The following is a 24,580-nucleotide window of genomic DNA, read 5'->3' as shown; positions in this document are numbered from 1 at the left end:
GAGAGCAAGCCTCAGTGCACTGGAGTATGACTGATAATGAGGGTTGTTTATCCCACTTGCATCAGCCAACATTACAGTGCTGATGTCAATGCCTACATGCGCTTAGCCTGCTTACTGTGTCATATGAATTCACATATTGACCTTTTTAAAGTAATTTGTAAATGCGTAAAAAGACAAGTGAAAATGATGAAACTTTTTTCACCCTCAACCAAAATACAGCCTTTCACTTCCATGTTATGTTTATTTAGGAAAATTTCACCATATTGACTACTGAGACGACATCTGATTCTGCAGACTCATTTGGACATTTGGAGCTGCATTTCTGTTGAAGTTTGTTGACATATGGCATGAAAAGGTTGCATGAATCAACATTTAATGTAAACAAAATGCAGAGATGTCTTGCTTTCATAAATGTATAATTAAATAAGTAATTTTTCATTCTAATGGGAAATTTAATAAGTTTGGGAGTCATTGGAGACTCTCTGTAACATTTCATTGTTTGTGTGTGTGTGTGTGTGTGTGTGTGTGTGTGTGAGAGAAAGAGAGAGAGAGAGAGAGAGAGAGAGAGTGTGTATATTAATAAATGAGCAAAAGACTACATAGACTATCAGGGATAGTAACCAGTGGACTGTTTTTCTGAATAGTGGTACACAATGGTTGTTTACCTAAGTACAAATACATCAAACATTTTAAGTGTTTCATAAAAGGCTTTATATCATTGCTATTTTACAGTCTCTCTACTCTTTATCATGACAAATATACATTCTTTCAAAGAATGACTGGATAAAGTGACAGAACAGTGAAATTATTGTGTCGCAGAGCTCCACATCCATGCTACATTGATCCAACAAGACTGATGACAGAATTAACATTACGCCTCTTTTTAGCATCAGATATTGCCAATACTTAAGACATTTGTCTCTTGTTGCAATGAGCAAAAACATTTGACACCTATGACATTAGTTATTAACTTCAACGGTTATTTGGCTGTTGATAAGTATTATAACTGCATTGGTCCAACTCAAAGTTCTGCAGTGTATTGACCTGCTACTGGCTATTGACCGGTTTGCCAAAGTACCATGCACTGAATAACCATGTCACCAACCCATCCTGCTGTGACACGGTGTGGTGAATGCTCTGGGCCTTGTTGTCTTGGTTCTGTGTCTGCTGTGGAAGCCTGCAGAGTATAATCATATACGTTGCATATACACTGAGCCAAACGTATATGATTATACTCTGCAGGTTTTAAAGAAAAGACAATGCATACATCTCCTCTAGTCATCCCTTTTCATGATTTGTTGAATGTGTACTTGTATCAGCCAAAAATGAGCATTTTCTTATTATGTCTGCCCAATACAAATGCTAGAATTGGTAAATGCCACTTTCAACACTCTAAATCCTTTGTTTCTTTTGCCAAGGTGTACATGAACACAATTTTAATATGTGTAGTTATGCTATTGTGGGTCATCAGAATAAGTTTTCATGTTATGTTAAAAGATTACAGTATGTTCTCAATGTTCCCCCATTCTGCCAACTGGCAAAATTTGACTTAAAGCTAGTTAACTGTTCACATTTGAATGAATGCAAATTGTACCCATGCTCATAAACTATTTAATTATCTAGTTTTCCACTTTTGTTAACTTTTTTTTTCTCCAAGCAAACCTGTGACATTTGTCCCACCGTTCATCATACAAATAATAATACTAATATATTTTTTGTTTATAATGTGCCTTTCTCAGACCAACGAATGTTTTACAATATGAAAAACAAGTCAATGAAACAAAATTGAGAAAGTACACTTAGCTATGCATACATATAAAATAAAGTAACAAGACATACAGGTGTGTGTATTTATGTGAGTGAATTAAGTGACAGTAGAAGGGGGTGACTGCTTACTTTGACATTCATGGAGTGGTACTGTATGAAAAGAAGTGTAGATTTGAAAGAAGAGAGTAGTAAAGTTCTGACAATGAAGCGGTAGGGAATTCCAGAGTTTTGGGGACAAGGCACTGAAAGCTCTTGGACCCATAATTTCACAGTTGTGGCATATTGACCTGAGCCAGCAAATCTAAGAGTGGGATGGTATATGTGTGGATGAAGAGGTTCAGAGAAAGAAACAAGGAGTTGAAATGAATATGGGCAGATATGGGAAGTAAATGAGTAGAGTACTGGAATACTGGTATGTGTAAGCAGCTGATCTCTGAATTCTGGATATACTGCAGTTTATTGAGAGTTTTAGCTTGAGTACAATAATAAGAAGGCATAGATAGCCAATTAACATTGCACAAAGAAGTCTATAGATATTTTGTATAAAATATTCGGTATTAATCCAGTATTAATTTCATGTATGCTATCTTGTGTATTTTGTGTTTTTCGTGTGACTATGAATAGATTTAAGAAAGGAAAGCTTTCCCAAGCATGGTACCACTTGGGCACGTTGGTCCACAAAGAAGAAGTGTCGCGTTTTATAGGAGCGTAGACTGTATACTTGTCTCTAAATAGATGACCAGACTACTGAAGATAATAGACTTTTTGAAAAAAAAAAAAAAAAAAAAAGTTAATTCGGAGTAGCGGAAAGGATTATAAAACACAGTAAGCCTACCGAAGGTACATCACGAATACTTTGGCAAACGACCCATTTTCTCCGGAAATCGAAGGTTTGCACAAAACACACTGAATGTAGGCTAATTAGCGTTTGTGGTAGGCTCTGACAAGGAAAAGCGAAAGTGAAGCCTGTGCCGTACTGTGATGAAAACAATCGACCTGTGCTGCAGCCTTCTGAGTTCCTTTTTTTCCCTGATACAATGCCAAAAATATTGCTAATTACACGGTATCATACCTGAAACTGAGAGGACTGAAATAAATATTAAGCGCTGTTGACCTTTTTGAATCCCAAAGGTGAAAAAATATTTTACGTCAGTCGTTTAGCTATAGTAGTGTAGTAGCATAGTACGTGTGGAGTTCAAGAATGTTAAGAGTATTTTTCTTTTTATCGCGCTTCTCAGTCTGTACATAGCACATTATACATAGCCCGTTATGTGGTTGCGCAATATTTAAAAATAAAATTCCCAACTATTAGAAGATATAGCCTAGAAGTGCATAGACCTATTCTTTTTATTAATGATTTAACTTTTAAAAACTAAAAAGACCAACTATTAAGACGTTTTGAATAAAGCAGTTTCTATATAGTAGCTTATAACTTTGCTTTAGGACAGTGAAATAGTAGCTGTTTTACTATTTTGTGCAAACCTTCTCAAGACTGAGTGGCTAAACTTACACATTGAGAATTATTTACAAATAGTTATTGCTTGGAAACAACAACTGGCCCTTTCCCCATTGGATGACAAATATGTCAAGCTCCGCATGCCTGGTTTGCAATTGGTGCAGATGAAGTTATGTGCAAATCGGTAGTGCCGAACCAGGAAGAGGACAGCGGGCAGTCAGCGTCCCCCCCCCCCCCCCCACGCCAAGCGCGACGAGAACCTTGCCATTTAAAAAAAATCGACCTCTTTCGACGGCTGTCTGGATTATGTTTCTGATTGTGAGTATTTTGGGCTTTTTAAAAACACAACTTAAAATGGTGCACATTTTTTGCTGTATCTGTATGCGACCCTCTCCAGGACGAATTCATTTTCTCTTTGGCAAAACATTGTGAAGAGGGCGGATTTAGCTGCATCGTGGTATTACTTGAGGCTATTTACGCAATATCTCTGAAGAATCACCACTTCGTTTTGGCGTGTTTGTTCTGCAATGCTTGATCATCGCTAAAATGTCATTTTCCTTCACCGATGAGCCACACTACACCGACTACATCGTAGGGTGTTATTTCTCCTTCTGATGTAGGCTGACGTCAAGTCAACTATGTCAGCCCGAGGTGTCGAGGAGAGCGCACAGAAGAGCAAACATCGTCTTCTCTCATTTGTCAGTTGCTGTGTAAACTTAGTGGTATACCGTGCAAACGAATGGGGTTCGATGCTTTTAATGCAATCGGTAGAATAGATTATAGCAATGCCGGTGGAAATACTGTTGCAACGAATTGTGTAGGCTACGATTTGTTGCTTAGCTCTTCTAACTTCTCTAGGCTCCTGTTTCTCCGAAGATCCTGGCATTTGCGGGTGCGATCATATTAAAGAAGAACCTGCCCAGTGCACATGTCAGGTGCAGCAGTGGCAGTATTTCCCGGGGCAGCATTGTGATAAATCGCCAGGCCATCTTGCGAACTACCAAGTAGACGAGGCACGACAGAAATATTTCGCTTATGTAAAACACAAGCATTGGCTAGTGTACTGTTCAAAACAAGTGGTAAGCCTAAAACGTGTTATTGTTATGGTCAAATATATTTGCGGCTTATGATGACTAATGGGGGAAAGGCCAAGCAGTTTTGAAGTGAAGTGAAGAGGGAGTACAACGTAGACTAGTTATAACAAATTGTTACTTGTTTCTTAGGGTGACGGCCTAAAGCAGTAAAAAAAAACAACAAAAAAACAAAACAAAAACGTTTAGCTGGTCATTTATCATCTAAAATCTTGCTTATGTTGGGCTACTCCGTAACTAGGGAAGAGGTATTCCCACCGCTGAACTCTGTCATTAACTGTTATAACTGATTACTTACTTTTGTTATAGCATATTCAGCGTGGAGACTTCAAATAGGTTAAACTTTACATTTGCAGATTAGTTCATAGCTATAGGCTTATAAGTGAAAATAAATAGCAACTTATTCTTTATTCATGTTCTACAACAGAATACTTGGTACTTGATTATGATGAAGTGACATGTTTATTCATTTCAGAACTTTAATGCAATTTCTGTTTTGTGCTTTAAATGAGAGGTGACAGTACAGTACTCTATAGTGCACATTTTCTTTGTTAGTCACACTATGCAAACAGAAGTTACACATAAATTATCGCTTTGTTTTCCTTAGATTTCCATCTGTACCTTCTGTAATCAAACAGTGAATGTTCTTCATTTTGATTGCATTTTTTGTGTGGGGAATGACAAATGTTTAAATATGTGGACATGTAAAAATATTTTGAACAGTTTATCAGATTTTGGATTCAGAAGATTGATTGTTATTTTCTTGGTTTATTTCTCTCAATTATTTACTCATATATTTACTAATGTAGTTGAAAGGGTAGGCTTATATGGATGGTAGAAGGCAGATTTTAAAACATACAGAATACAGAAAAATATCTTAATCTGACCTCAGATTAAGAATAAAAACGAAAAGTTGTCATTAGGAGTGAATAATATGGCCTAAAATATGTATCAAAATATAATTTTATGTTAACTGTAAAAACAGACAATGGATCCATTAACACCATATAAAAATAGACAATGGATCCATTAACACCATATGTACATTGTTAGCCTGTTCTTGGTGTCATTAATATTGCTTTCATGCACTGTGTAATGATTGACGGTTAAAGGCCAGTTCAGTCATACAATTTCAGACAAACATGTACTGACTGTTGTATGACTGCTGAATTCAAAGTTTATGGTTATACAATTGTGTGTCACAGGACTGCATTCTGTTGATGAGTTGAACAGAATTTATTTAAAGGTAGAAGATTTTGTGGCCTCTCGGGGCATTATCATTTAAAACTCAAGAAACAGGTTTATAATGTTATTCTGTGCTATGTTCATAGCCATACAAACACCATCTAGTTACATGATACTTTCATATAATTTGTAACACATTTAATTGTATGTTACATCTTAAGGATAATGTCCTCTGAATAAATGTTTAGTCGCAGCCTTGATCGTTTTGAGCTGATTTGACACTGAATCTCTTTCATACCGAAAGCTAGGCATTGTGTTGTCTATGAGATTTATTTATTTATCTGCCTTTTTACGTCCAGCATAAAATGGGTGTGAAATGCTGTTTTGCTGAGTCAATGAACTCCATGAACACCAGCTAGCTACCAATCCAAATATGCACCCAGATGAGCAGATGTAAATTTAGTGCAACTTAGCAGTTATTTCCTGTGTATCATATTCATTAAAAAGATAATGATGTTCCCTTAGTGTAAGAGAAGTCCTAAACTGAACAAGGCAGTGCTTTAACTATCAAATAAATTGTCTAGAATGTAGGCTTGTATAGATGTAAAGTAATTAATACAAAATCAAAAGCTCAAGGTTCTTTACAGAACTGAATAATTGACTACTAATTACACCACAAAATGAATGTTCATATCTTGGAATAAATAACGGATAATAGTGAATGTAGTCAGACACTAATCAGACTGTCCCGTCCCAGGATATTCAAATGTGACCAGAGGTCACTACACGAATAATCACTGATAGGTAGACAGAGTGATGCCATGGATAGAAAATCCTCCATGGTTCCTTGTGTTCTGTCCATGGAAAGGACTCTAGTGTTAAACAGAAAATCCAATTCCAGGCCAGCTAATGAAATTTATGCCTCTGTCCTCTTTAGATTCTGTTGGAAAGCATGTGATGACCCAAGCTCGGAAAAAGGGTTCCCTCAGCTACTGCCATGGCGAGGGTCATGACCGTGTAGATGGCTGGACCCATGGTAAAACCATGGGCAGATCTTGGCCTGAACGTTGTTCAAAAGAGCACAAAGCTCTGAAGGGGGTGGCCAAGAGAGGCAAGCAAAAGGGACGAGACCACATGGAAGGATGGATCCTCAATGAATGTAAGAGTAGAGCCAGGCTGGAGCATTCTCTGAAAAAGAGCAGGACTGCAAAGGGCGTGGCTAAGAAAGGCAAGGCGACAGTGTCCAAGAAGCTAAGGGAAGAGCGGAACAGGAAGCTCTACCCACTGCGAAGGAGGAGCTGCTCACCGGAGGCAGAGCCCTTAGGCTGCCATGTCATCCTTACCCGCCTGCAGGAGGGCAGCTTGGAGCAGGGCAATGACTTTCATAAGGACGATCCAAACACAGGCCGAAGAAAAATTCCGCAAAAGAGGAATGTCAAACCTAACAAAAAGCTAGAGAAAGCCAAGGAGTCATTGCGAATGCCATCTAAAACAAAATCAGAAGCAACTGTCAGTAAAACCCTAGCTCAGGAGCCACGCAAACGCCGACTTGCTTCTCTCAATGCTGAGGCGGTCAACAGCCTGCTGCTGGAGAAGACAGATGCGCCACTTGGCAGTAAACTTGCTAAGAGACATCTGCATGAGGTACCGCCTGCTGTTAGTGTGGACCACAATGCAAAGATATGCTCTATTTCAAAAAGGGCCACTCAAGCCCACAGGACTGAAGAGTGCCAGAGCCCCAAGCAAGCAGAGAAAGGCAAGGTGGAGGAGAGTGATGACAATGCGTTGAGACTATACGCTCCCACTCCCAGGCGCCTTGCTGGACTCAATGCTGCTGCCCTACTGAAGCTCACCAGCTCCACCACGGGGAACAAGCAGCGGGTGAAGTCGGATGGAAAGGCCGCCTGCGTGACGGGGAAGCAGGCTCCACGCTGCAAAGCCAGGGTGCGACAGCCTAAGGCACAGGGCTTCAAACCAGCCTCCCCACTTGGCTGCTGTGCGGTGTGTAAGAGCAGGGCAGGTCTGGAGTCCAGACTGAAGTGGGAAGGGGCCACCTGCCACCACCACCTAACCAAACCGGGGTTCCAGTCGCGCAGTATGATGGGATATCCCCTTAAGGTGGTGAAAGAGGAGCAGGTGGAGGCGGAGCTTAGTCCTTACTATTGCTGCCCTCCAGAGGGCTCCGTGGAGTACTGCCACAGGCTGGCACTCTTCTTGGGGCAGAAGGCCTATAGTGAGACAGATGAGCACCCCATGACCTCAGTGAAGCACGAATGCCTGGTTCCCCCGTCTTCACTGACGCACCCTGCCCTCACCCTCAGTGCCCACCCATGCTTGTGCGCAGACCCCTGCTACTCTAGTTACTATGTCCACATCACTCATCCAGGGCCGCCTTCAGCTAGCCTGAGTTCGCAGCCTCTACCTTGTGCACACAGCTCTTTGTGTCCCAGCAGGCTGCCCAGGTCCAAGCTGCTGGCCTCCTCCATGCCCCATGCCTCAGGTATCCCACACCCTGCCTTCTGCAATTCGGTGGGGTCGCCTTGCTTCAGCGAGGGTTGCAGGGTCGGCAGCTACGCGTTCAGTGCTATGCAGCCAGTCACCAGCAGGGCGTGCTCTTACGCAACAGGCTGCTCCAACTGTAGCCATCAAATTAAAACAGGTAAGAGATGCAACTCTATGCTTTAACTTTTCTTCTATTAAAATAGATATTGCTCCGAGTAACACTTAATTGGTGAATAATTTGATGTTGTTGGGTTAGACATTATAACAGACATTATATTCAACAGACAACAGTATTCATTATCTGATCCACTATTGATGTGTTTGATGATGAGGGATGCATTTCTGCATATTATCACACATTTGACTTTCTTCAGAGCCAGACCTTTACTGGCAAAGGTTTTGCACCATTGTCAAACATGTTTGTGAGATTAAAATGTCAACTTTTGCAAAAGCTGATTCTGTTAATAAGACAGCTAAGGTCCGACCAACAGAACTGGGATGCAGGTACATAGAGCTAAACTACTAGTTGCCAAACTAACTGTAAGTCATAATTTATTGTTACATTTTTAGACAAGTACATTGAGTACAAGTACATGATTCAGCATTCACAAATTAATTATGTAAAATTGTTTTAAATTACCTTGAATGCTGAAAAAGGTTTACCACTGGAACATTCCTTTTATACTTATTTTATGTATAATGTTTATGAATAATACTTAGGATTATGTCTAGCCTTGGGCCGATAAACAATAAAATAATGCGATAATTTAAATGAGTGACAATATGAAGAAAATTATTGTTTTGTTTTCAGTCATGTATCATTTCCATATGACCTTTTTAGTGGCTTTGACTTTATTTAACCCTTTGTACAAGCATTCTAATCTATGGTTAGCTAAACATTTATACAACAGAAAAGATTGCGTTTAATTATAGACAAAATAAAAACATCATCACGATTAGAACATGGATTTTCAGTGAGGCAAAGAATGCAACTATACAACTATACATATACAACTCTGGTAAATGTGACCTACTCTCCGGTACATGTGACCTACTCTCTGGTACAAGTAACCTGCTCTCCGGTACATGTGACCTACTCTCTGGTACATGTGACCTAATCTCCGGTATAAGTAACCTGTTCTCCGGTACATGTGACCTACTCTCTGGTACATGTGACCTACTCTACGGTACATGTGACCTATGTTCCGGTACATGTGACCTACTCTCTGGTACATGTGACCTGCTCTCTGGTATATGTGACCTATGCTCCGGTACATGTGACCTACTCTCTGGTACATGTTACCTCCACTCTGGTACATGTGACCTACTCTGTGGTACATGTGACCTACTCTCCGGTACATGTGACCTATGCTCTGGTACGTGACCTCCACTCCGGTACATGTGATCTATACTCCGGTATATGTGACCTGTTCTCTGCTACACGTGACCTGCTGTCCAGTACATGTAACCTACTCTCTGGTACATGTGACCTACTGTCCGGTAGAGAGTAAAAAATGGACAGTCTTGCCCGGATACTGTTACCATAAGTTTGTCAATGTTTTGGATTACAACCAACCAAACACTGGAAGCTTCTTTTGATCTCAATGTTTTACATAAACAAAAATCAACACAAGGACTATGCCTGATGTCCAATGAATTGAAATGGTTGTAGTGGTGAGTAATGCTCACTGTCTGAACTAGTCTGTGTTGTTTACAAATAATTTTATAAATCAGTAACTACTGCTGAATCAAAAGCATTTTTTCCCTGTAACATAACATTGTTTTTCACAGAATTAATACTCGCTGTCTTTGAATTCTTTGTTGCTCTCCCATTGAGATGCAGCAGATCACTTAGGCTAAGTAGCATATACAAGAAAAGGGCCACTGAAACACGAAAATCATCTAAATATACATTATCACCCAGGCCTATTTCTGTACAGTTTGAGTGATTGCTGAGGAAGTGTCAGTGTTCTTAAATGTTGCGCTTCATTTTGCAACCTGCAGAAGGCTACTCTTCACCTCAAGGGGATCATGCTTCCTCACTACTGGCAGCCCCAGCCTTGCCCCTGTCTGCCTGCCCGGTGCCCAGGTTAAGCCCATCCTCCACAGCTGTGCCGCGTCTCCTGTCCACCCTCCCAGACAACAGACAGACAGAGGTCAGGCTTCCAGGAACCAGGAAATGTCCACAAAGCACCAAACCACCCAGTGGCTCCATTGCTACGGGACGTGGCAGGCTGTCTCAGAAGCAACCTGCATCCAGCCCAGTGAGTGTGAGGCAGCCGAAAAGGGTACATCGCCACCGCGCCACAAATGGCTGGCGTCCTTTCGGAGAGCCCACAGAGAGAGAGGTCTTCATCGCGGTGGGTTTCTTTTCCCTGAAGGCGGGCATCGCGTGCCATATGGGACTGTTGCTTACAGGCGATGTGTTATCTATTGGCGATGTGTTCTTTTGCAGGGGGAAGACGAGACAGCACTGAGACAGTGTTATGAGGGAGTCGAGCGAGATGGAGAGGTGATCCGTGTCCGAGATACCGTGCTACTGCGCTCTGGACCTAGAAAGAAATCCCTACCTTATGTGGCTAAGATCTCAGCTCTGTGGGACGACCCTAAGACAGGTGAGAGGATTGTCTGATATGGTTATCACAGCTCCTCTAATGTCATGTTCATGCAAAACAAAAATATTCAGTTCTTTAGGTTTGTAAACAAGAATATTCATTTTGTCTTGAGACGTGCTTTAGAAACAGACAGTAATCCCATTATTTTGTAGAAGACATGAGAAATGAGACTGACTCCTCAGTAGGGGGGAGTCCTGAGGGACAGTTGTGGCCTGTTGTGGCCTGAGGGACAGTTGTGGTTAAGGTGTCATATTGTTTTTGTGACTAGAGAACTTATTAATGAAATTAATAAAATATTTTGTAATTGAATTTGAGAGTTTAGCTGTTCCCTTTTAAGTAAATGGAACCACAGCAGTCACTCTCTCAGTGTACTAGTAATAGTAATTTTTATTTGTAATGGTAAAATGTTTTGCCTCTCAGGCACAGACATGCTACTTGCTTGCTGATTTAGGGAATGAAATCCACTATAGATTACACCTATAAATTAAAAGTGTACACAATCACCAGATAATCTATATTAGTTTGTGGCATGCTGCATGACTCCTGCCCTTTTGTTCGTCCGTCGGGTTTACCTCATGTATCCCAGTTGCAGTTTTTCTCTGGGGCTGTTTGTATGGCAGCTTTGCACTATGGATCAGTGACTGTGGCACTGGTAGATTTATACTTTATGAGGGTCACTGTCTCTAAGGTTATCATGTGTTTGTGACTGGTTGGCAATTTCTCTACTGGATATTTACTATTCATGCATGCAGAGTGTCAGACAGCAGTATTGTAGTGTGTGTATTTGTGTGATTTTGTGTTTCAGGTTTCTTCTCGTCTGTGGTGATTTGTTCATGTGTGAGATTATATGTTTTGGTTTCTTGAAGCTTGTTTATGCCAGTAAGATACTGGTAAGGAATGTTGTGCATGCATGGAATGTTGGGTCCAGACATTAACAATAGTATATGTTGGTCCAGTGTATGTTCAAAGCATATGTGGCAACTACAGGCAGTTTGGGTGTTGAAGGACATTTTTGACAAGCCATCTTAGAGCGTATGTAGAGCATTATTGTGTTTACTGACTAAACCCTAACATTGTTACCAATCAAGCAGATGTTTTATGTTCTTCTTCTGGACATGCTGATGCAGTGGCTTCTTCTGACCTTTCTTCTCTTTCAGGAGAGCTGATGATGAGTTTGTTTTGGTACTATCGACCTGAGCACACACAGGGAGGCAGAGATCCCAGCATGCACTGTGAGGTGAGCCAATCCTGCACTGTAAAGGCAGATCACACATGTTCCAGACATACTGTAAATACACCAAAGTTCACCTTTTGCCTCGGACCGCATCCTCTATTTCACTGCTCTTTGCATCCAGTTCTTTCTCTGTGTAGTTGTAATAGCATTGAAGGAACAGTGGAATTTATTTGTGTTTTATATTTTATCTTGTGGTAACACCCCCCCCACCCCAGTTTGTCCTAAATAATATTTTGTGCTATTTCAGAATGAAATATTTGCCTCTCGGCATCAAGATGAAAACAGTGTGGCATGTATAGAGGATCGATGCTATGTTTTGCCGCTAGCACAGTACTGTAGGTGAGATATTTCGCTCTTCTAAATTTCTGAACTGTGACATGCCTTTATCTCACTGAATCCCATAATCTGCTGCCTCAGTGTGAAACATGCCCAGAGAGAGCTGTGGGTGGATGGTTGATAGTCTGCTTTGTGTATGTTTTAGATTTTGTGCCTTGGTAAAGCGCCGACTGGAGGGAGTGCCCGAGTGTGCCCCAGTGGTGCCCCGTCCCTCCAACAGTGCCATCCCCTCTCACCGACTTGTGCCCGAGGACGTCGATCCTGAGCTGGTTTACCTGTGTCGCCATGTCTACGACTTCCGTTACGGCCGCATACTGAAGAATCTGCAGTAAAAGTGTGGGCTGGCAGCCAACACGTAGCTGCAACCCACACGTGATGGAGAGCCTCCATACCTCCAGGACTCCTACTGAACCTGCTGGCTTCTTTTGTTCTAACCATCATGATTCATGGAAAGAGAGGTTTTAATTTGCTGTAAATGAAAACGGAGGCTACGAGGGTGGCGAGACGCTGAAGGGACGTCCGGTATAATTTAAAAGAAAGCTGGGAGCTCTGAAAGGGGTCCAGATACATGGGCAAGGTTATCTTTAAGATGAGTCCACATTCCCCAGAGTGGCAGTGTCTAAGGTGAGTGTTATTAGAGTGCAAATGACCGCTTTATTCATTTGATATTACCCCAACGTAGGACAAATGTAGTACTTATTTCACTTTCAGACTTGCCTTCAAGGTGAAGGGGGTATATCTCTAGTGATTTGTCTTGTACACTGGACTACAACACTGGTGGTGGGAGTTAAATGAAGCTGCCATTTCAGATTCTGAGTGTAATCTAAACTTCTGTTCTTCAAAGTGCGACTTAAAGTGTAACACAACTACACTCAACTGGAGTTCTGCAGTCACCCGTTAACTCTGGTTTAGTTTACTGGAGTATACATGTGGACAGGGGGTCAAGAGGAAGTGGACAAATCATGTTGTTGTTTTTGTTGGAGCAGATATTTTCAGTTCTGCTGTTTTCTGTGTACGACTAAGTACAGTAAATTTTACCATTCAATTTAGTGAACAATGAATTGAACCTCGAGTTCAGATGGCAGTGGGGATGTTTGCCCTTTTCTCCTCTCCATGTTTTGCCTTATTACTTGCAGGTAGCTCTGTAGGCAGCTAGTTTGACCCAATCTTCAATGACTACCACTCCTGTAATAAACCAAACCAAAGGCTGCACAGTGTTAATCACCATTGTCACTAATTACACCCCCAAAATTTGCCTGGGCCCTCGATTGAAAAAAGTGATTCACTTCTTTTCATTTTGTAATATGTTTTATAATATATTGAATTGAGATACTCAAAACATATAATGAGTATATTTTGAGTATTTCTTTAACAAACCCCTGCCCGTTTTCCCTTGCTTCTAGTTACCCTAGTGAAATTGCACTAATTCACTCCTTGAGTATTACTCTTCTCTTTTTTTGTTGCTCTCTTTGGCTCTGCTAGTAATTTTCCTTTAGATTTAGGCCTATGGCTCTGATTCCATCAACACTGCACACTGCAGTGGTTTGGTCAGCAAAGAAGCTTGAGAATGTCTCTCAGCACTCAAAGAACAAATCTCAACATGAGGTAGCCATAGTTTCTGGCTATGCAGCAGGTTTCACAGGTGTAAACAATATAGGAACTGTGTTGCTCATTGGCTAATTCTCTGTTTGTTTTTTTGCCTTGGCACAACTTTTGGTTAGTAATGGGATTCTGTGAGAGTGAGGGGAAAAACAACTCCCAAGACTCTCTAGCCTGGTATTGGGCAGCACAAATCTAAGGCTGGTAATGACCTGGAAACTACCTTTATTGAAGAATTAATACTAATAACCAGTCATATGAACACTTGTTTGTGTGGATCAGCAATACATGACAGCTCATTTATCTCATTTAACTCTATGCATTCAAATGATTCACATGATCTTCCTCTGTGCCGAGGAGTGAGTGATTGTTGCTATTGTTTGTTCTGGATTTGCTTTTTTCATTTTGCTGCATTGGGCATTGGTCCCTGGATTCTGCATTGTGTTGATTGAATCAGGGCCTTTCTGCTAAAACTATTTGGAGCTGGTATACTAAATCTCAACCTCCAAGCTTTGAATGAAAGACTTAAACTTGATCAACTCTCTTCTAGGAAATGTTGCACCTTCTGTATTAGTTAGGAACAGAAAATAAGTTAGGATCAGAACAATGCTCCGGGCTATATGAAGTCATTTTTTTCCATGCTTGTGATCTGCACAAGATAAGGAGTTGATTTTGTTGTTTAATTCTCTACCATGAACTATGTCCATGCTCATGTATTCATTATTCAAACATTGAACTTTTGTACAGTGGTATCAGAATTTCTTCTTTAAAGTAGTTTAGATGATTTTTCCAGCATTAGTGTATCTAATATATGTAAGTGTATGTTTAATGTGTACAAAATATCCAGGACCTGTTTCATTCCATTGCATCATTGGCACAGATGTTGCTGCAATTATACCTTGATCGCCAGGTCTTCTCCAAAAAAACATACAAAAAAAAACAAACTATATTAATAGTATTGTGGTTTAAAAGAAAAGCTTTTGATCCCATATTCGTAAAAAGGTTTCTCTGTTTTTCAATTTGTCCTAAGACAGATATTTTATTAAGTCTATTTCTAAAGGTAGAATATGCAATATATTTTTGGGACTATTTTTGAGGAATCTATTTAAATCAAAGTCCTTATATTGTTTTGTCTAATTAAAAATTGTTTTGATGTGGATCATAAATTTAAAAAATAATAATAACCAAATAGGCATGAGCTTAAACATGGACAGTGTTTCATTTTATTATGTTAGAATCCAAAGGTATGGAGTACTTGAGAGCCATCAGTGGAGGAAGAAAATGAAATGTACATATCTTGATTAAGGAATCACCAGACCATCTTTCAAATGAGATAAAATGTTGCACAATACATTTCTATTACTTAGGAGACTTGTAATTATATTTAAAGAAGTTATTTAACATTGAGTATACAAACTATATAGATATCTATATTTCAAGTAAACAAGTCATCTTAGTTGAAAAGTGTTTTGAAGTGCTATTGCAATACTTGTGGTTTTAATTGTCATGTTTTTGTTTGTTTGTTTGACTTGTTTAATTTTTTTAAGTTGTAAAGTCTTCAGTAAAATAACTAAATTGTTGTATTTATAGAAACCCAAGTTGGCATCAAGGGGTTAAAAACCAAAGCACTCTCTTTGATTGAGGCCCCCGTGTGTATATGCATACATGTGGGGCAGTTTTGGCAACTAGTAACTATAAAGTGCTGATGTCACTGCAGAAAGGCTTCTTTCACCATACCTTAGTGAGATAGGTACTTGAATTATCAGTTGCTGTGAATCATTTTCATATCATACAATATTCACTATACATGTGGCCTTTTCCTATTTACTGTAATTTGACTTTTGTTTGGTTTATTGGAAATGAGCCAAATATTACCTAATTACACTCGCACAACAAGTCTATCTTAAATTAAAAGCATGGTAGTTTACAAATGGTGTAAACTTCAGAATGCTGTCCTCTGAATGCATAATGGACCAAGAAGACCAGGTGACAAAACTTCACAACACTGGTTGTTTGTATATGGACACATACTGAGACTGCTATTTTTGCTTTGTTTTTTCTTTCATTTTCATTTTTGAAAAACAACAAAAAAATATTTTTAAACATATTTCATGATATTGGTTGATTTCTAGAGATTGTTACATGTGGTCTTTGAGGTTTCTTGAACACTAGATTACCAGCATGTTCCAGGGAGACCCTAAGAGCCGAGTGCCTCCTCATGGGACTCCTTCACAGCAAGGTTTTTCAGAACAGTGGTTAACTCACCAGACTATGATGGAGTGCTGACTAAACCTGGAGCAAATAGCAAATCTTTTACATGCACTTCTCTCTTCATTCTTTTCATACTTAGATGCAGGTGAATCTTCAATTCTTGTTGGTAACCATAGTAACTAGTTACATATTTTATGTGGATGTGTACATTTTTAAGGATGTGGAATCTCTCCGTATCACAGGAGTTGACCACTTTTCTGCAATGAAAATCAATGATGTGGCTTTGCACGATTCAAAATTCCTTTTTAATCATAACCACAATGACCAAAAACAAGAGGTGTTTTGGTTTTTTGGTTTCCCCTCTCCTGACCAATACTAATATTTATTTTTGTTTGCATTCTATGTTGCTAGTTTAATGCTTATTGCTAATATATATTTTGATAGAGTAGGAAAATGGATTGAAGAAGCTATTTTTGGTCACTGCGTTGGGGGGGGGGGGGGGTAATGTTTGTATCAGACCATTTGTGTCGCTTTGTCATGCACTCGTTTTTTTCTTTTTTTCCTCAATGACAACAAGAATCCCTGCTGATTATTGTTCAAATGAAAGAGTATTTATAAAAAAAAGTCTTTTTGTTAAAAGCAGTTTTATTTGTTTTTTCCTTGTTTGATTTTGTTGCTTGTCCCCAACTCAACATACATGAATTCAAGGTGACAAACAAAATCAGGTGACCGTTTCTGTGTCTTCCACTTTGTTTAAAATGACAATTTTCACCACTTCTTGCCAACAAGTTTTCACTTCAATTCAGTCAAATTCCATTCAATTCAATAAAACCTTATTTGTCCCTAAGGTGTAATTTCATCAGCATGCATACTTTACCAAGTCCATGTCATCACCCACACTGCTATCAAACATGTCATCACCTACACTGCACTCAAACACAAAACTTCTGCCAGGGTGCCCTGTATGCTTAAATAGCTGACATGTCTACAGTGTACCAGTCTTTAAATCCTCTCTAACATACATGGTGGGCTTGTAACCTGATATTGCACAGTTTAATAGAAGTGCATGTTTTACAATTAATAAGCCCATCTTGGATGGTGGCCCAAAGGTAGCTATTTAAAAGTACTTGACAAAACATGAAAAGATGTCACACATAATGCTTTGAGTTTTCCTCAGTATCAGCTGAAAGAGAAGAGACTTCAGAGGAACGCCAATTATTTTTGGAGCATGAATGTACAATTCTCACAAGATGTTCTGACAAAAAAAATGACACTCTCAGTGACTGTAAAATAAAACATTTCCAGATTATTCCAACTCACTCAAAATGAGTTATTGACACTTTCAACATTTTATAATAACTTCTGTGCACCAATTTTAAATGTATTATTTAGAATTGTACACAGATATTTATATTACTTATGAAACTGACACAAGGTTGTGGTGTATAATTAATGTTTCTTTCTTGTGGGTTATAAATGGATGAACAAATTAAATCCACAAACACACACAAAGCCTTATATCCAACCAGAGGTTAGAGAGCAGTTGAAGTAATTGTAAAAGAATGCATTGCAGTTTTCACCAGTAGAGGTCAGCAGTTACTTGAATTTGAATAAACTTTATGGTCCACTTCTGGAAATGTGTCTTTGGCTTGATCAGATTGCACAGAATATATGTACTAAAAGAAAAATAAATAAATAAAGAATACACCTAAGAACACATGCCAGCTTTGAATACACCAGTTATCAGAATCCCTAAATTACAGGTAAAATTAACTGGGTTTCATCAGATCATTAAGTAACTTAAGAATTAGAGAAATCTTTATTCCATAAGGAACAAAATCATTCATAGAAATATTTTTTGTGGCCTGAAGTACCCAAAAATACTTTTCAGAGGGGAGCACATTGAGAAATTGGCCTCAAGGATGAACATCCACAATTTGCTGGGCTTTCTTCCTACTAGACAAATATATGACTGATATATCTCTGTTTTTGTGCTTTACATATAATTTCTCTACCATATTCACAGTCCTAGGTGACTTGGTCTTATCCATAGCCCCAAGAATGCCATACCACATGTGTACATTACACATCAAAATGCTCTCACCAAGACTCCTGTAGACCAGTGCAAAAATATCCCTACTCACTCTTCAGTTCAGTGTCATCAGCAGGTTCATGGCCTTTTTAAAGATATACTCAGAATAGGTTGTGAACCTCAGTCTGCTGTCACACACGATGCCCAAGTACTTACAATTCTGCACAATTTCAACTGGCTTACTTTCAGTCTGGCAGATTATCAACCTCTGAAATAATAAATTTTCAAATCAACAGTTGAATAGGAAATTTTGTACTTTTTTGTACATGATCATAGTCTTACTTGGCTCTCACAAACTCACCTAATATTTTTTTTATTTTGTCTGTGTGCATTTGTTACCCTTTTAGTGGTTGATTCTGGCATGTTCTTAATATTTTGTGCCTTTTTCTGGACATGTTTTCAGTCTATTTAGGAGATAGCATAGTCTGCTGAATTGTGTTTTCCCAAGCAATGCACGCATGCATTTATATCAGTCAATGTATTGCACGTGTACCTCATGTGTCAGGAGTGCATCGATTTCTTTGTGTTCAGTCTGCTTCTGGATCTCCCTGCCTAAGATTTGAATGTAGTGCTGTTGGATCTTTTCGGCCTTGGCCCACTATGTGTTTACGTATGCCCCTGATCTTGCTCCTGTGAGTCGTTTGTCCTCTCTGCTCTGCTGTGTCTGAAATGACACCGGTTGTCTGCCTCAGTTTGCAGCAAAGCCTGGTGTCCTGGTGCACATTTCCTGTCCCTGTAGGTGCACTCCTCTTGGGACTCTGGTCCTCTTTAAAGAGTTTAGCAGTGCAGGGCTGTGAGGAGGCATGGAGGCAGGGAGGGGGCAGGGAGTACACAGCACTGGTGAGAGCCTTGCAGTGGGAGGCCCTCTCCAGATCTTTTTCCTGTGGCATGCGCATCAATACTGACCACACAGGCTGTGTTTGCTGACAGGATGGGATTACTTAAAACATAGTATTTATCTGAGGTGCGTGGGAGTGCCCAAAAGGTTAACCATGTGTGTGTTTGTGCCTGCATATTTTGCTATTTTGAATAGGTCTGTGCCTTTTTATTGGACATTCTATGCCAGTATTGTATTTAGTGTATAATTATATTCTCTGTTGTAATGTTCCTTTGCAAGAACTGCATATGTCTGCACTAATTCTGTTTTTCAGAACACATCCATAAACCTGTTGCACTCATATAACTTGACCATTAAATATGTAATCTGAAGAATGGCCTAGATGGTTTATAATTTTCTGATTAATGAATTTATAAGTAGGGACTTTTATGATTTTCAAAAACTTCCTGGTCTGAAAAGCTTAGCAAATATGATGCTGGTAACAGAGATGTCCTGGACCCCTCAAGAGGCATAATCATAGTGTTTCTGAGTGCCTTTGGTCAACGTGTTTACAGTTGATATACTTTAACCACTCATGTGAGGTGCAGTTATTGTACATGGTGATGCTGTCCAAAATATTGTATAAGAGTACTGTAAATGAGTACCTGAAGAACATCTTTTTTAAAATAAAGCAATCCATAGGCTGCAAGAAAACAGATCAAGAGCTTAATGAGGATACCCTTATTTCAGCTATCCAGTCTCTACCCTGTCTGGCTCAGAGACAATTTACTTAAAATGTACTAATTTTAATGAATTTTCTTGATCAGGTTTAGCACCTGATCATCTCTTGGTTTGGGTAAGCATGGGAGTTATCAGTCACATAAGTAGGTTCCTTTCAGGATTCCCTGAATCTGACTACACAGAACAGATTTGACTTAGAATATGTTCAGAATTATTCTAATTTGTTTTAACATTCTAATGGGACACTTTGTGATTTCTCAAATTCAGTTGTTTATGGTTTATGGAAATGATTTTCTCATTAATTGACTAAACTTAATTTGATCAGAAAGTCACCTTGTTGTCCACTCGCTCTGGTGTTTGGCATACACAAGGCGCTGTCTTCATCTTGTACTCAAACCCAACATGTGTGTACACCCCCATATTTGGAAAAGATTAAGATGGCTTACCAGAACCAGTAATCTGGGAGAATGACATCACCCATATAAAGACATGTATATAAATGTGTTTGTGTTTCTGAGAATTAGCAAATTCACACAGGGTACGCAGAGGTACACACTGCATTATTGTACAGTGGTGGGGCCTATTACATGTTTTAGTTGCCAAAACTATCCCCTGCGCACACAAACACACACATAAACACCCACACTGGGCAGACGCTCTGTCACATGGAGGAAGAAATGGCAGTGGCGGCACCAGACCCAAGCATGGGGGACCCCCTGGAGGAATCCAGAGCCGTTGCCCCTCAAGGTAGAGGGGCTCGGCTGAGAGAACATTACCGCCAAGATGTGCTGGTAGCCCCTGAAGCAGACTTCTTAGTAGGTCAGTGATTGGCTCTGTCCGTCTTTTTAATAATTAGGTTTTGTTTTAGTTGTATCGAAAAAAAGTTGTATTGAACTAACCAAATTCAGTATTTTCTGCGATAACTAATGATAAAAAAGTAATCTTTGCTTAAACAATTAAAGCCTTCATACAAAAAGACTCGTATGTCAAGACGGTGTTGTAGAATATATAACAACTCTGAAAGAGAAGCTTATTAAGAATATTTCTGAGGTATTTAAGAGTAAATTGTCACAAGACAGGCCATTGATTTAGAAAATTGCATACGTAAGTCATCGTGTATGTATCAAACCTCATTATAGTTTGCTTTTTTGAGGTCAAACTAGACCCTTGAGTTAGTAAATATAAAATGCATATAATTAGAAAAAAATTGTTTGGAATCTAAACAATATGAAAAATGTATAGAATGCCTGCAGTGAAATAAAGTGCACACCATCTGGTCACAGAGGACCCCAGAGTGTCTACTACTCATTTGTTTGGTTCACTACTTTGTTGTTATTCTTTCACCTTCTCTCACTCGGTAAATGTCACACAAATGAACACACAGTGAAATAGGGACTGTTTGTATTTATGCTCCAACAAGACGCTGTCTTGATAATACCCATTTAACACTCTGGGATTAAACACTATTTTAATCCCAGTCTTTATTTAGACCTTGTGAAAATAGTATTGTTGGATGAAATGAAGGCTCAGAACACTCCGTTTCATCTCTGGTAAACAGTTCATTGTTTTAGACTATGCAAATAATGTGGTTGTTATTGACAAAGACAAATTCAAACCCAAAGCAAATATATTATCACACAGTAGAAAACTGTGCTTTACCAGTTTGTTTTATAATATGTGCATTTTATGCTTAATCTGTTTCAACATACACTGCATTTCTTCATTTTCAGTTTTGTCAAGTGGTCTTGCATATAGGTGTTAATAATGTCTATGATCACAGTCCTCCAGAATTCCCTACATAGTCATAAAGTTTACTCTGTGAATCTGGCCCTCAAAGAGTGAGCTTTTCTTAGAAAATATAAATGCCAGCAAATAAAGATGTTGAGTTCTTAGTTCCTCTAACTGTAGTGTATACACCAGTGTCACAGATTTGCATGGACCTGTATAAGTATTTAATCTCTCTTGTGTAGGTATCTCTGGTCGTTATAATCTTCATTGGTCTGTGAAATTCCATCTGCAAGACTTGAGATTTTAATGGTCAGATCTTCTCAAATCATTTACATGGTGTCATATTATGAGGCTCGGTTAACTGCACCACTGTCTTGGGAAGACTGCTAAACCATCAGTAGCGGATATGGCTATTGTGTATGTAACAGATCACCACAGCTCAGCATACAGTAGCATGGAGGTGGCTGACCGGCTTACCTACCTTGAGCAGCGTGTCCAGATGCAGGAGGATGAAATCCAGCTGCTAAAGCTTGCACTGGAAGATGTGCTCAAGAGACTCAACATCTCTGAGGAACAATCCACTGTTTTCACAAAGAGGGGCCCTGTTCCAGGTATCTCACACACACAATACTGATTTCACTCAAAACATCTGATTTCCCTGGGATTTTACATTATGAGGTCCGTATTGGATACATGTTTGATACAGATGATCTGATTTTACATAATCCGGATGATCATAGAAGTAAACCTCAAACATTGTTTTTCTCCAGTAGCCAGGCCTTTGTCTCTGGCCCTGTCCACCAGGGGTGCCAGCAACACTTCCCTCCTGCTGAAGAAGGGCTCCAGCTCTACACAGCCCTCTTCCATGCCTTCTAGGAATTTCAGCCCTTCACCAGCCAGCAAAAGGTAATGTTGGCCAAAACCTTAGAAAGATTTTCACGTTTAGAGCCTCACTGACAGGTCAACACTGTACTGATCAGTCGCCTAAACCTGGTTAAATGTTTCTTTCATTTTTGTCAGAAGTCCACCAGGCAGTGTGAAAAGCAGCCCAAGCGATTCTGGGAGTCGGCGACTTTCTGCAACCATCACCACCACAAGCACCAGCAAGAAAAGCCAAGAGAGGTCAGGATGCTCAGAGTAGTTTACAATCTTAGCTTTGCACATGCTCTGATACTCCTGAATATTGAATATCGTCTTGTCATTATTTGCTCACTCTCATCCAGCAGCAAACCAAAGGAGGCCAATGTTCATGTTCTAGGTAAGAGAATCATGTATGTAGCAAAATCATGTATGTATTCAAAAATGTAAGGTGAAATATTATACAGTGCTGCCTTCATCATTGACAAGCTGCTTTCTTATATTCTAGCATGTCATTAATTGACTTTTGGGCTAAAAAGATCTGAGATCTGATGTAAAATGTCATGCTCTCTGTTCTTTGTTCTCTTCTGTTCTTTAGGAAGACAGCATGTAACACACTGCAAAGGTAGACCTCACGCCACCTTGCATTTGATTGATCTTATTAATTAATCTTCAGTAACAAAAACTATTTCAAAATTACAGAAGAGGAAATATTAGAAAGCTGAAAAAAATTGAAAAAGAAATAAATTCCTTGGTTCTGTGTCTCTTTTCTAAACACACCCTCACATTTTCTGTCTTTGCCTCGCCCTTACTGGTCTGCCCCCCTTCAATTAGTAACTATGCAGATTTATCTGAGCCGCTTAAGCAAAAGGACTGAGTCTACTGAGGCAACTGCCACAGCAAAGCAGCCGAGTGTACACCAGCCTGCGAACGGGCCACCTCTGGATAAATCAGACTCCCAGGAGGTAGAAGCAGGGGCTGTGAGGAGCCCTGTCTTTACATTCCCACTGCAGAAGAGGCCATGTCAGAGCCCCTTCTCTCCTACTGACATCCCCACCTACAAAAGCCTCAACAAGTCATCCAGCCAGTATTTCCAGATCTGTTACTAAAAAGCACATGTATGTACATGAGAAGTATGTACAGGTATGTACATATATGTACACATGAGAAGAAAAAAACTTTACTGTCCCTAAGTTGCAAAATATGAGTTTTTCTTTGCTAATGGTTTGTGAGTGATATGTATTTAGTATTAACTATTTTCTAGATGTTTTGTGGTACTTTGATCTGTACATGGTTTTTAGTTTAGACATTTTGAATTTGCACCTATTTAATGTCTTCTGGGTAAGCCACTGTAGTATTCTGGCACATATGCGCTACTATTCTTAGTCATCATTCTCCTTTCTTAGCTCCTCTGTTATCAATGTGTGTTTTAATTAGATGTTTACTACTTCGATTATATAGGCATGTTCAGATCATTGTAAAACTCTTTAGTCTTGTCAATTCTCCAAACTAAGCAACACGTAACGTTTAATCAGTTGCAATAAATAATGAATAATCAGTTGCTCCAGAGTGCTTTGGTAGACCTCTAGATAGTCTGTCTATCTGTAGATCACTTATCTAGAGCATTGCTATAACAGATGCACGTACCTTTGATGGACAATCTGGCTTTCAGTTTGAACTGCGACTGTTAATTTTATAACCTGCCCTGCACATGGTAACTGGCATGAAGGACGCTATAGGTCTATTGAACACATGGCTGCCATCTGGTGGTCGGATTATGCTCCTAAATGGCCTGCTTTCCTAAAGATATTCCATATGTAGTACTGCACAAGGTTACAAAACAGCCTAACACACTGCATTAAATGTTTGCGAGTGGTTAAACAAACTCTGTTTACAGCAATTTCCTACGCTGAAAGTAACTTGGAGTTAAAAATAATTTCCATTAGAAAGAACCAAAACTCAGGATGAATTATAACTTAGCTGTCTCTCATTACTGTAGCATGTTACACTAGGCTGTAACATGCTGAGAGAAAAGTATACTAATTTAATGTTATATTTATTAATATAATAAAAGTAATGTTATTTAATTAGAGCGTCACTAGAGCATTATAGTACTTGAAACACATGACATAGACCCAATATATTTTTTCATGTAATATTTTATGAGCAATGCAATATGTAGGTCTATAGGGCTATTTGTCAGCGTTATCCTTCCTACTATTTGGTGAAATGTGAAGAAAATGTATATTTGGAGAGCAAGAAAACTACCGAAAAAAATACGGTGACTAAGTGGTGCTGAGGGCGCCACCGGGCAGCACAGATACGGTGAGTCAGTGCTGAATATTTTA

The 24,580-nt window shown here is 39.4% G+C and overlaps 2 protein-coding genes across 2 annotated transcripts; both read left to right on the top strand.

Annotated features, from left to right (window-relative positions):
• Positions 1-6,417: 6,417 nt before the first annotated feature.
• On the top strand, positions 6,418-16,635 carry LOC113569105 (bromo adjacent homology domain-containing 1 protein). The gene is made up of 6 exons (XM_026997237.2): positions 6,418-8,158; positions 10,006-10,361; positions 10,457-10,616; positions 11,774-11,853; positions 12,098-12,189; positions 12,332-16,635. Exons 1-6 carry the CDS (start codon positions 6,418-6,420, stop codon positions 12,516-12,518), a joined length of 2,616 nt encoding a protein of 871 aa, XP_026853038.2. The 3' UTR covers positions 12,519-16,635.
• Positions 16,636-20,311: 3,676 nt separating this feature from the next.
• Positions 20,312-23,341, top strand: LOC113591693. Its single transcript, XM_027032341.2, has 7 exons — positions 20,312-20,465; positions 21,803-21,985; positions 22,145-22,280; positions 22,395-22,496; positions 22,601-22,632; positions 22,831-22,857; positions 23,067-23,341. Exons 1-7 carry the CDS (start codon positions 20,312-20,314, stop codon positions 23,339-23,341), a joined length of 909 nt encoding a protein of 302 aa, XP_026888142.2.
• The last annotated feature ends 1,239 nt before the right edge of the window (positions 23,342-24,580 follow it).

This window comes from Electrophorus electricus, chromosome 3 (genome assembly GCF_013358815.1).
Source record: "Electrophorus electricus isolate fEleEle1 chromosome 3, fEleEle1.pri, whole genome shotgun sequence".
NCBI classification, from domain to species: Eukaryota; Metazoa; Chordata; class Actinopteri; order Gymnotiformes; family Gymnotidae; genus Electrophorus; species Electrophorus electricus.
Note: the sequence above shows the minus strand (reverse complement) of the source record. Positions and strands in the feature narration are given on the sequence as shown.

What these genes read in the sequence shown, in the direction of transcription:
- LOC113569105 (XM_026997237.2), top strand. Translation starts at nt 6,418, where the DNA reads ATGCCTCTGTCCTCTTTAGATTCTGTTGGAAAGCATGTGATGACCCAA. An exon ending in AGAGAGAGGTCTTCATCGCG is followed by an intron (nt 10,362 to 10,456) that starts GTGGGTTTCTTT and finishes GTTCTTTTGCAG; the next exon opens with GGGGAAGACGAGACAGCACT. An exon ending in ATCCCAGCATGCACTGTGAG is followed by an intron (nt 11,854 to 12,097) that starts GTGAGCCAATCC and finishes GTGCTATTTCAG; the next exon opens with AATGAAATATTTGCCTCTCG.
- LOC113591693 (XM_027032341.2), top strand. Translation starts at nt 20,312, where the DNA reads ATGGAGGAAGAAATGGCAGTGGCGGCACCAGACCCAAGCATGGGGGAC. An exon ending in CCTTCACCAGCCAGCAAAAG is followed by an intron (nt 22,281 to 22,394) that starts GTAATGTTGGCC and finishes CATTTTTGTCAG; the next exon opens with AAGTCCACCAGGCAGTGTGA. An exon ending in GGCCAATGTTCATGTTCTAG is followed by an intron (nt 22,633 to 22,830) that starts GTAAGAGAATCA and finishes TCTGTTCTTTAG; the next exon opens with GAAGACAGCATGTAACACAC.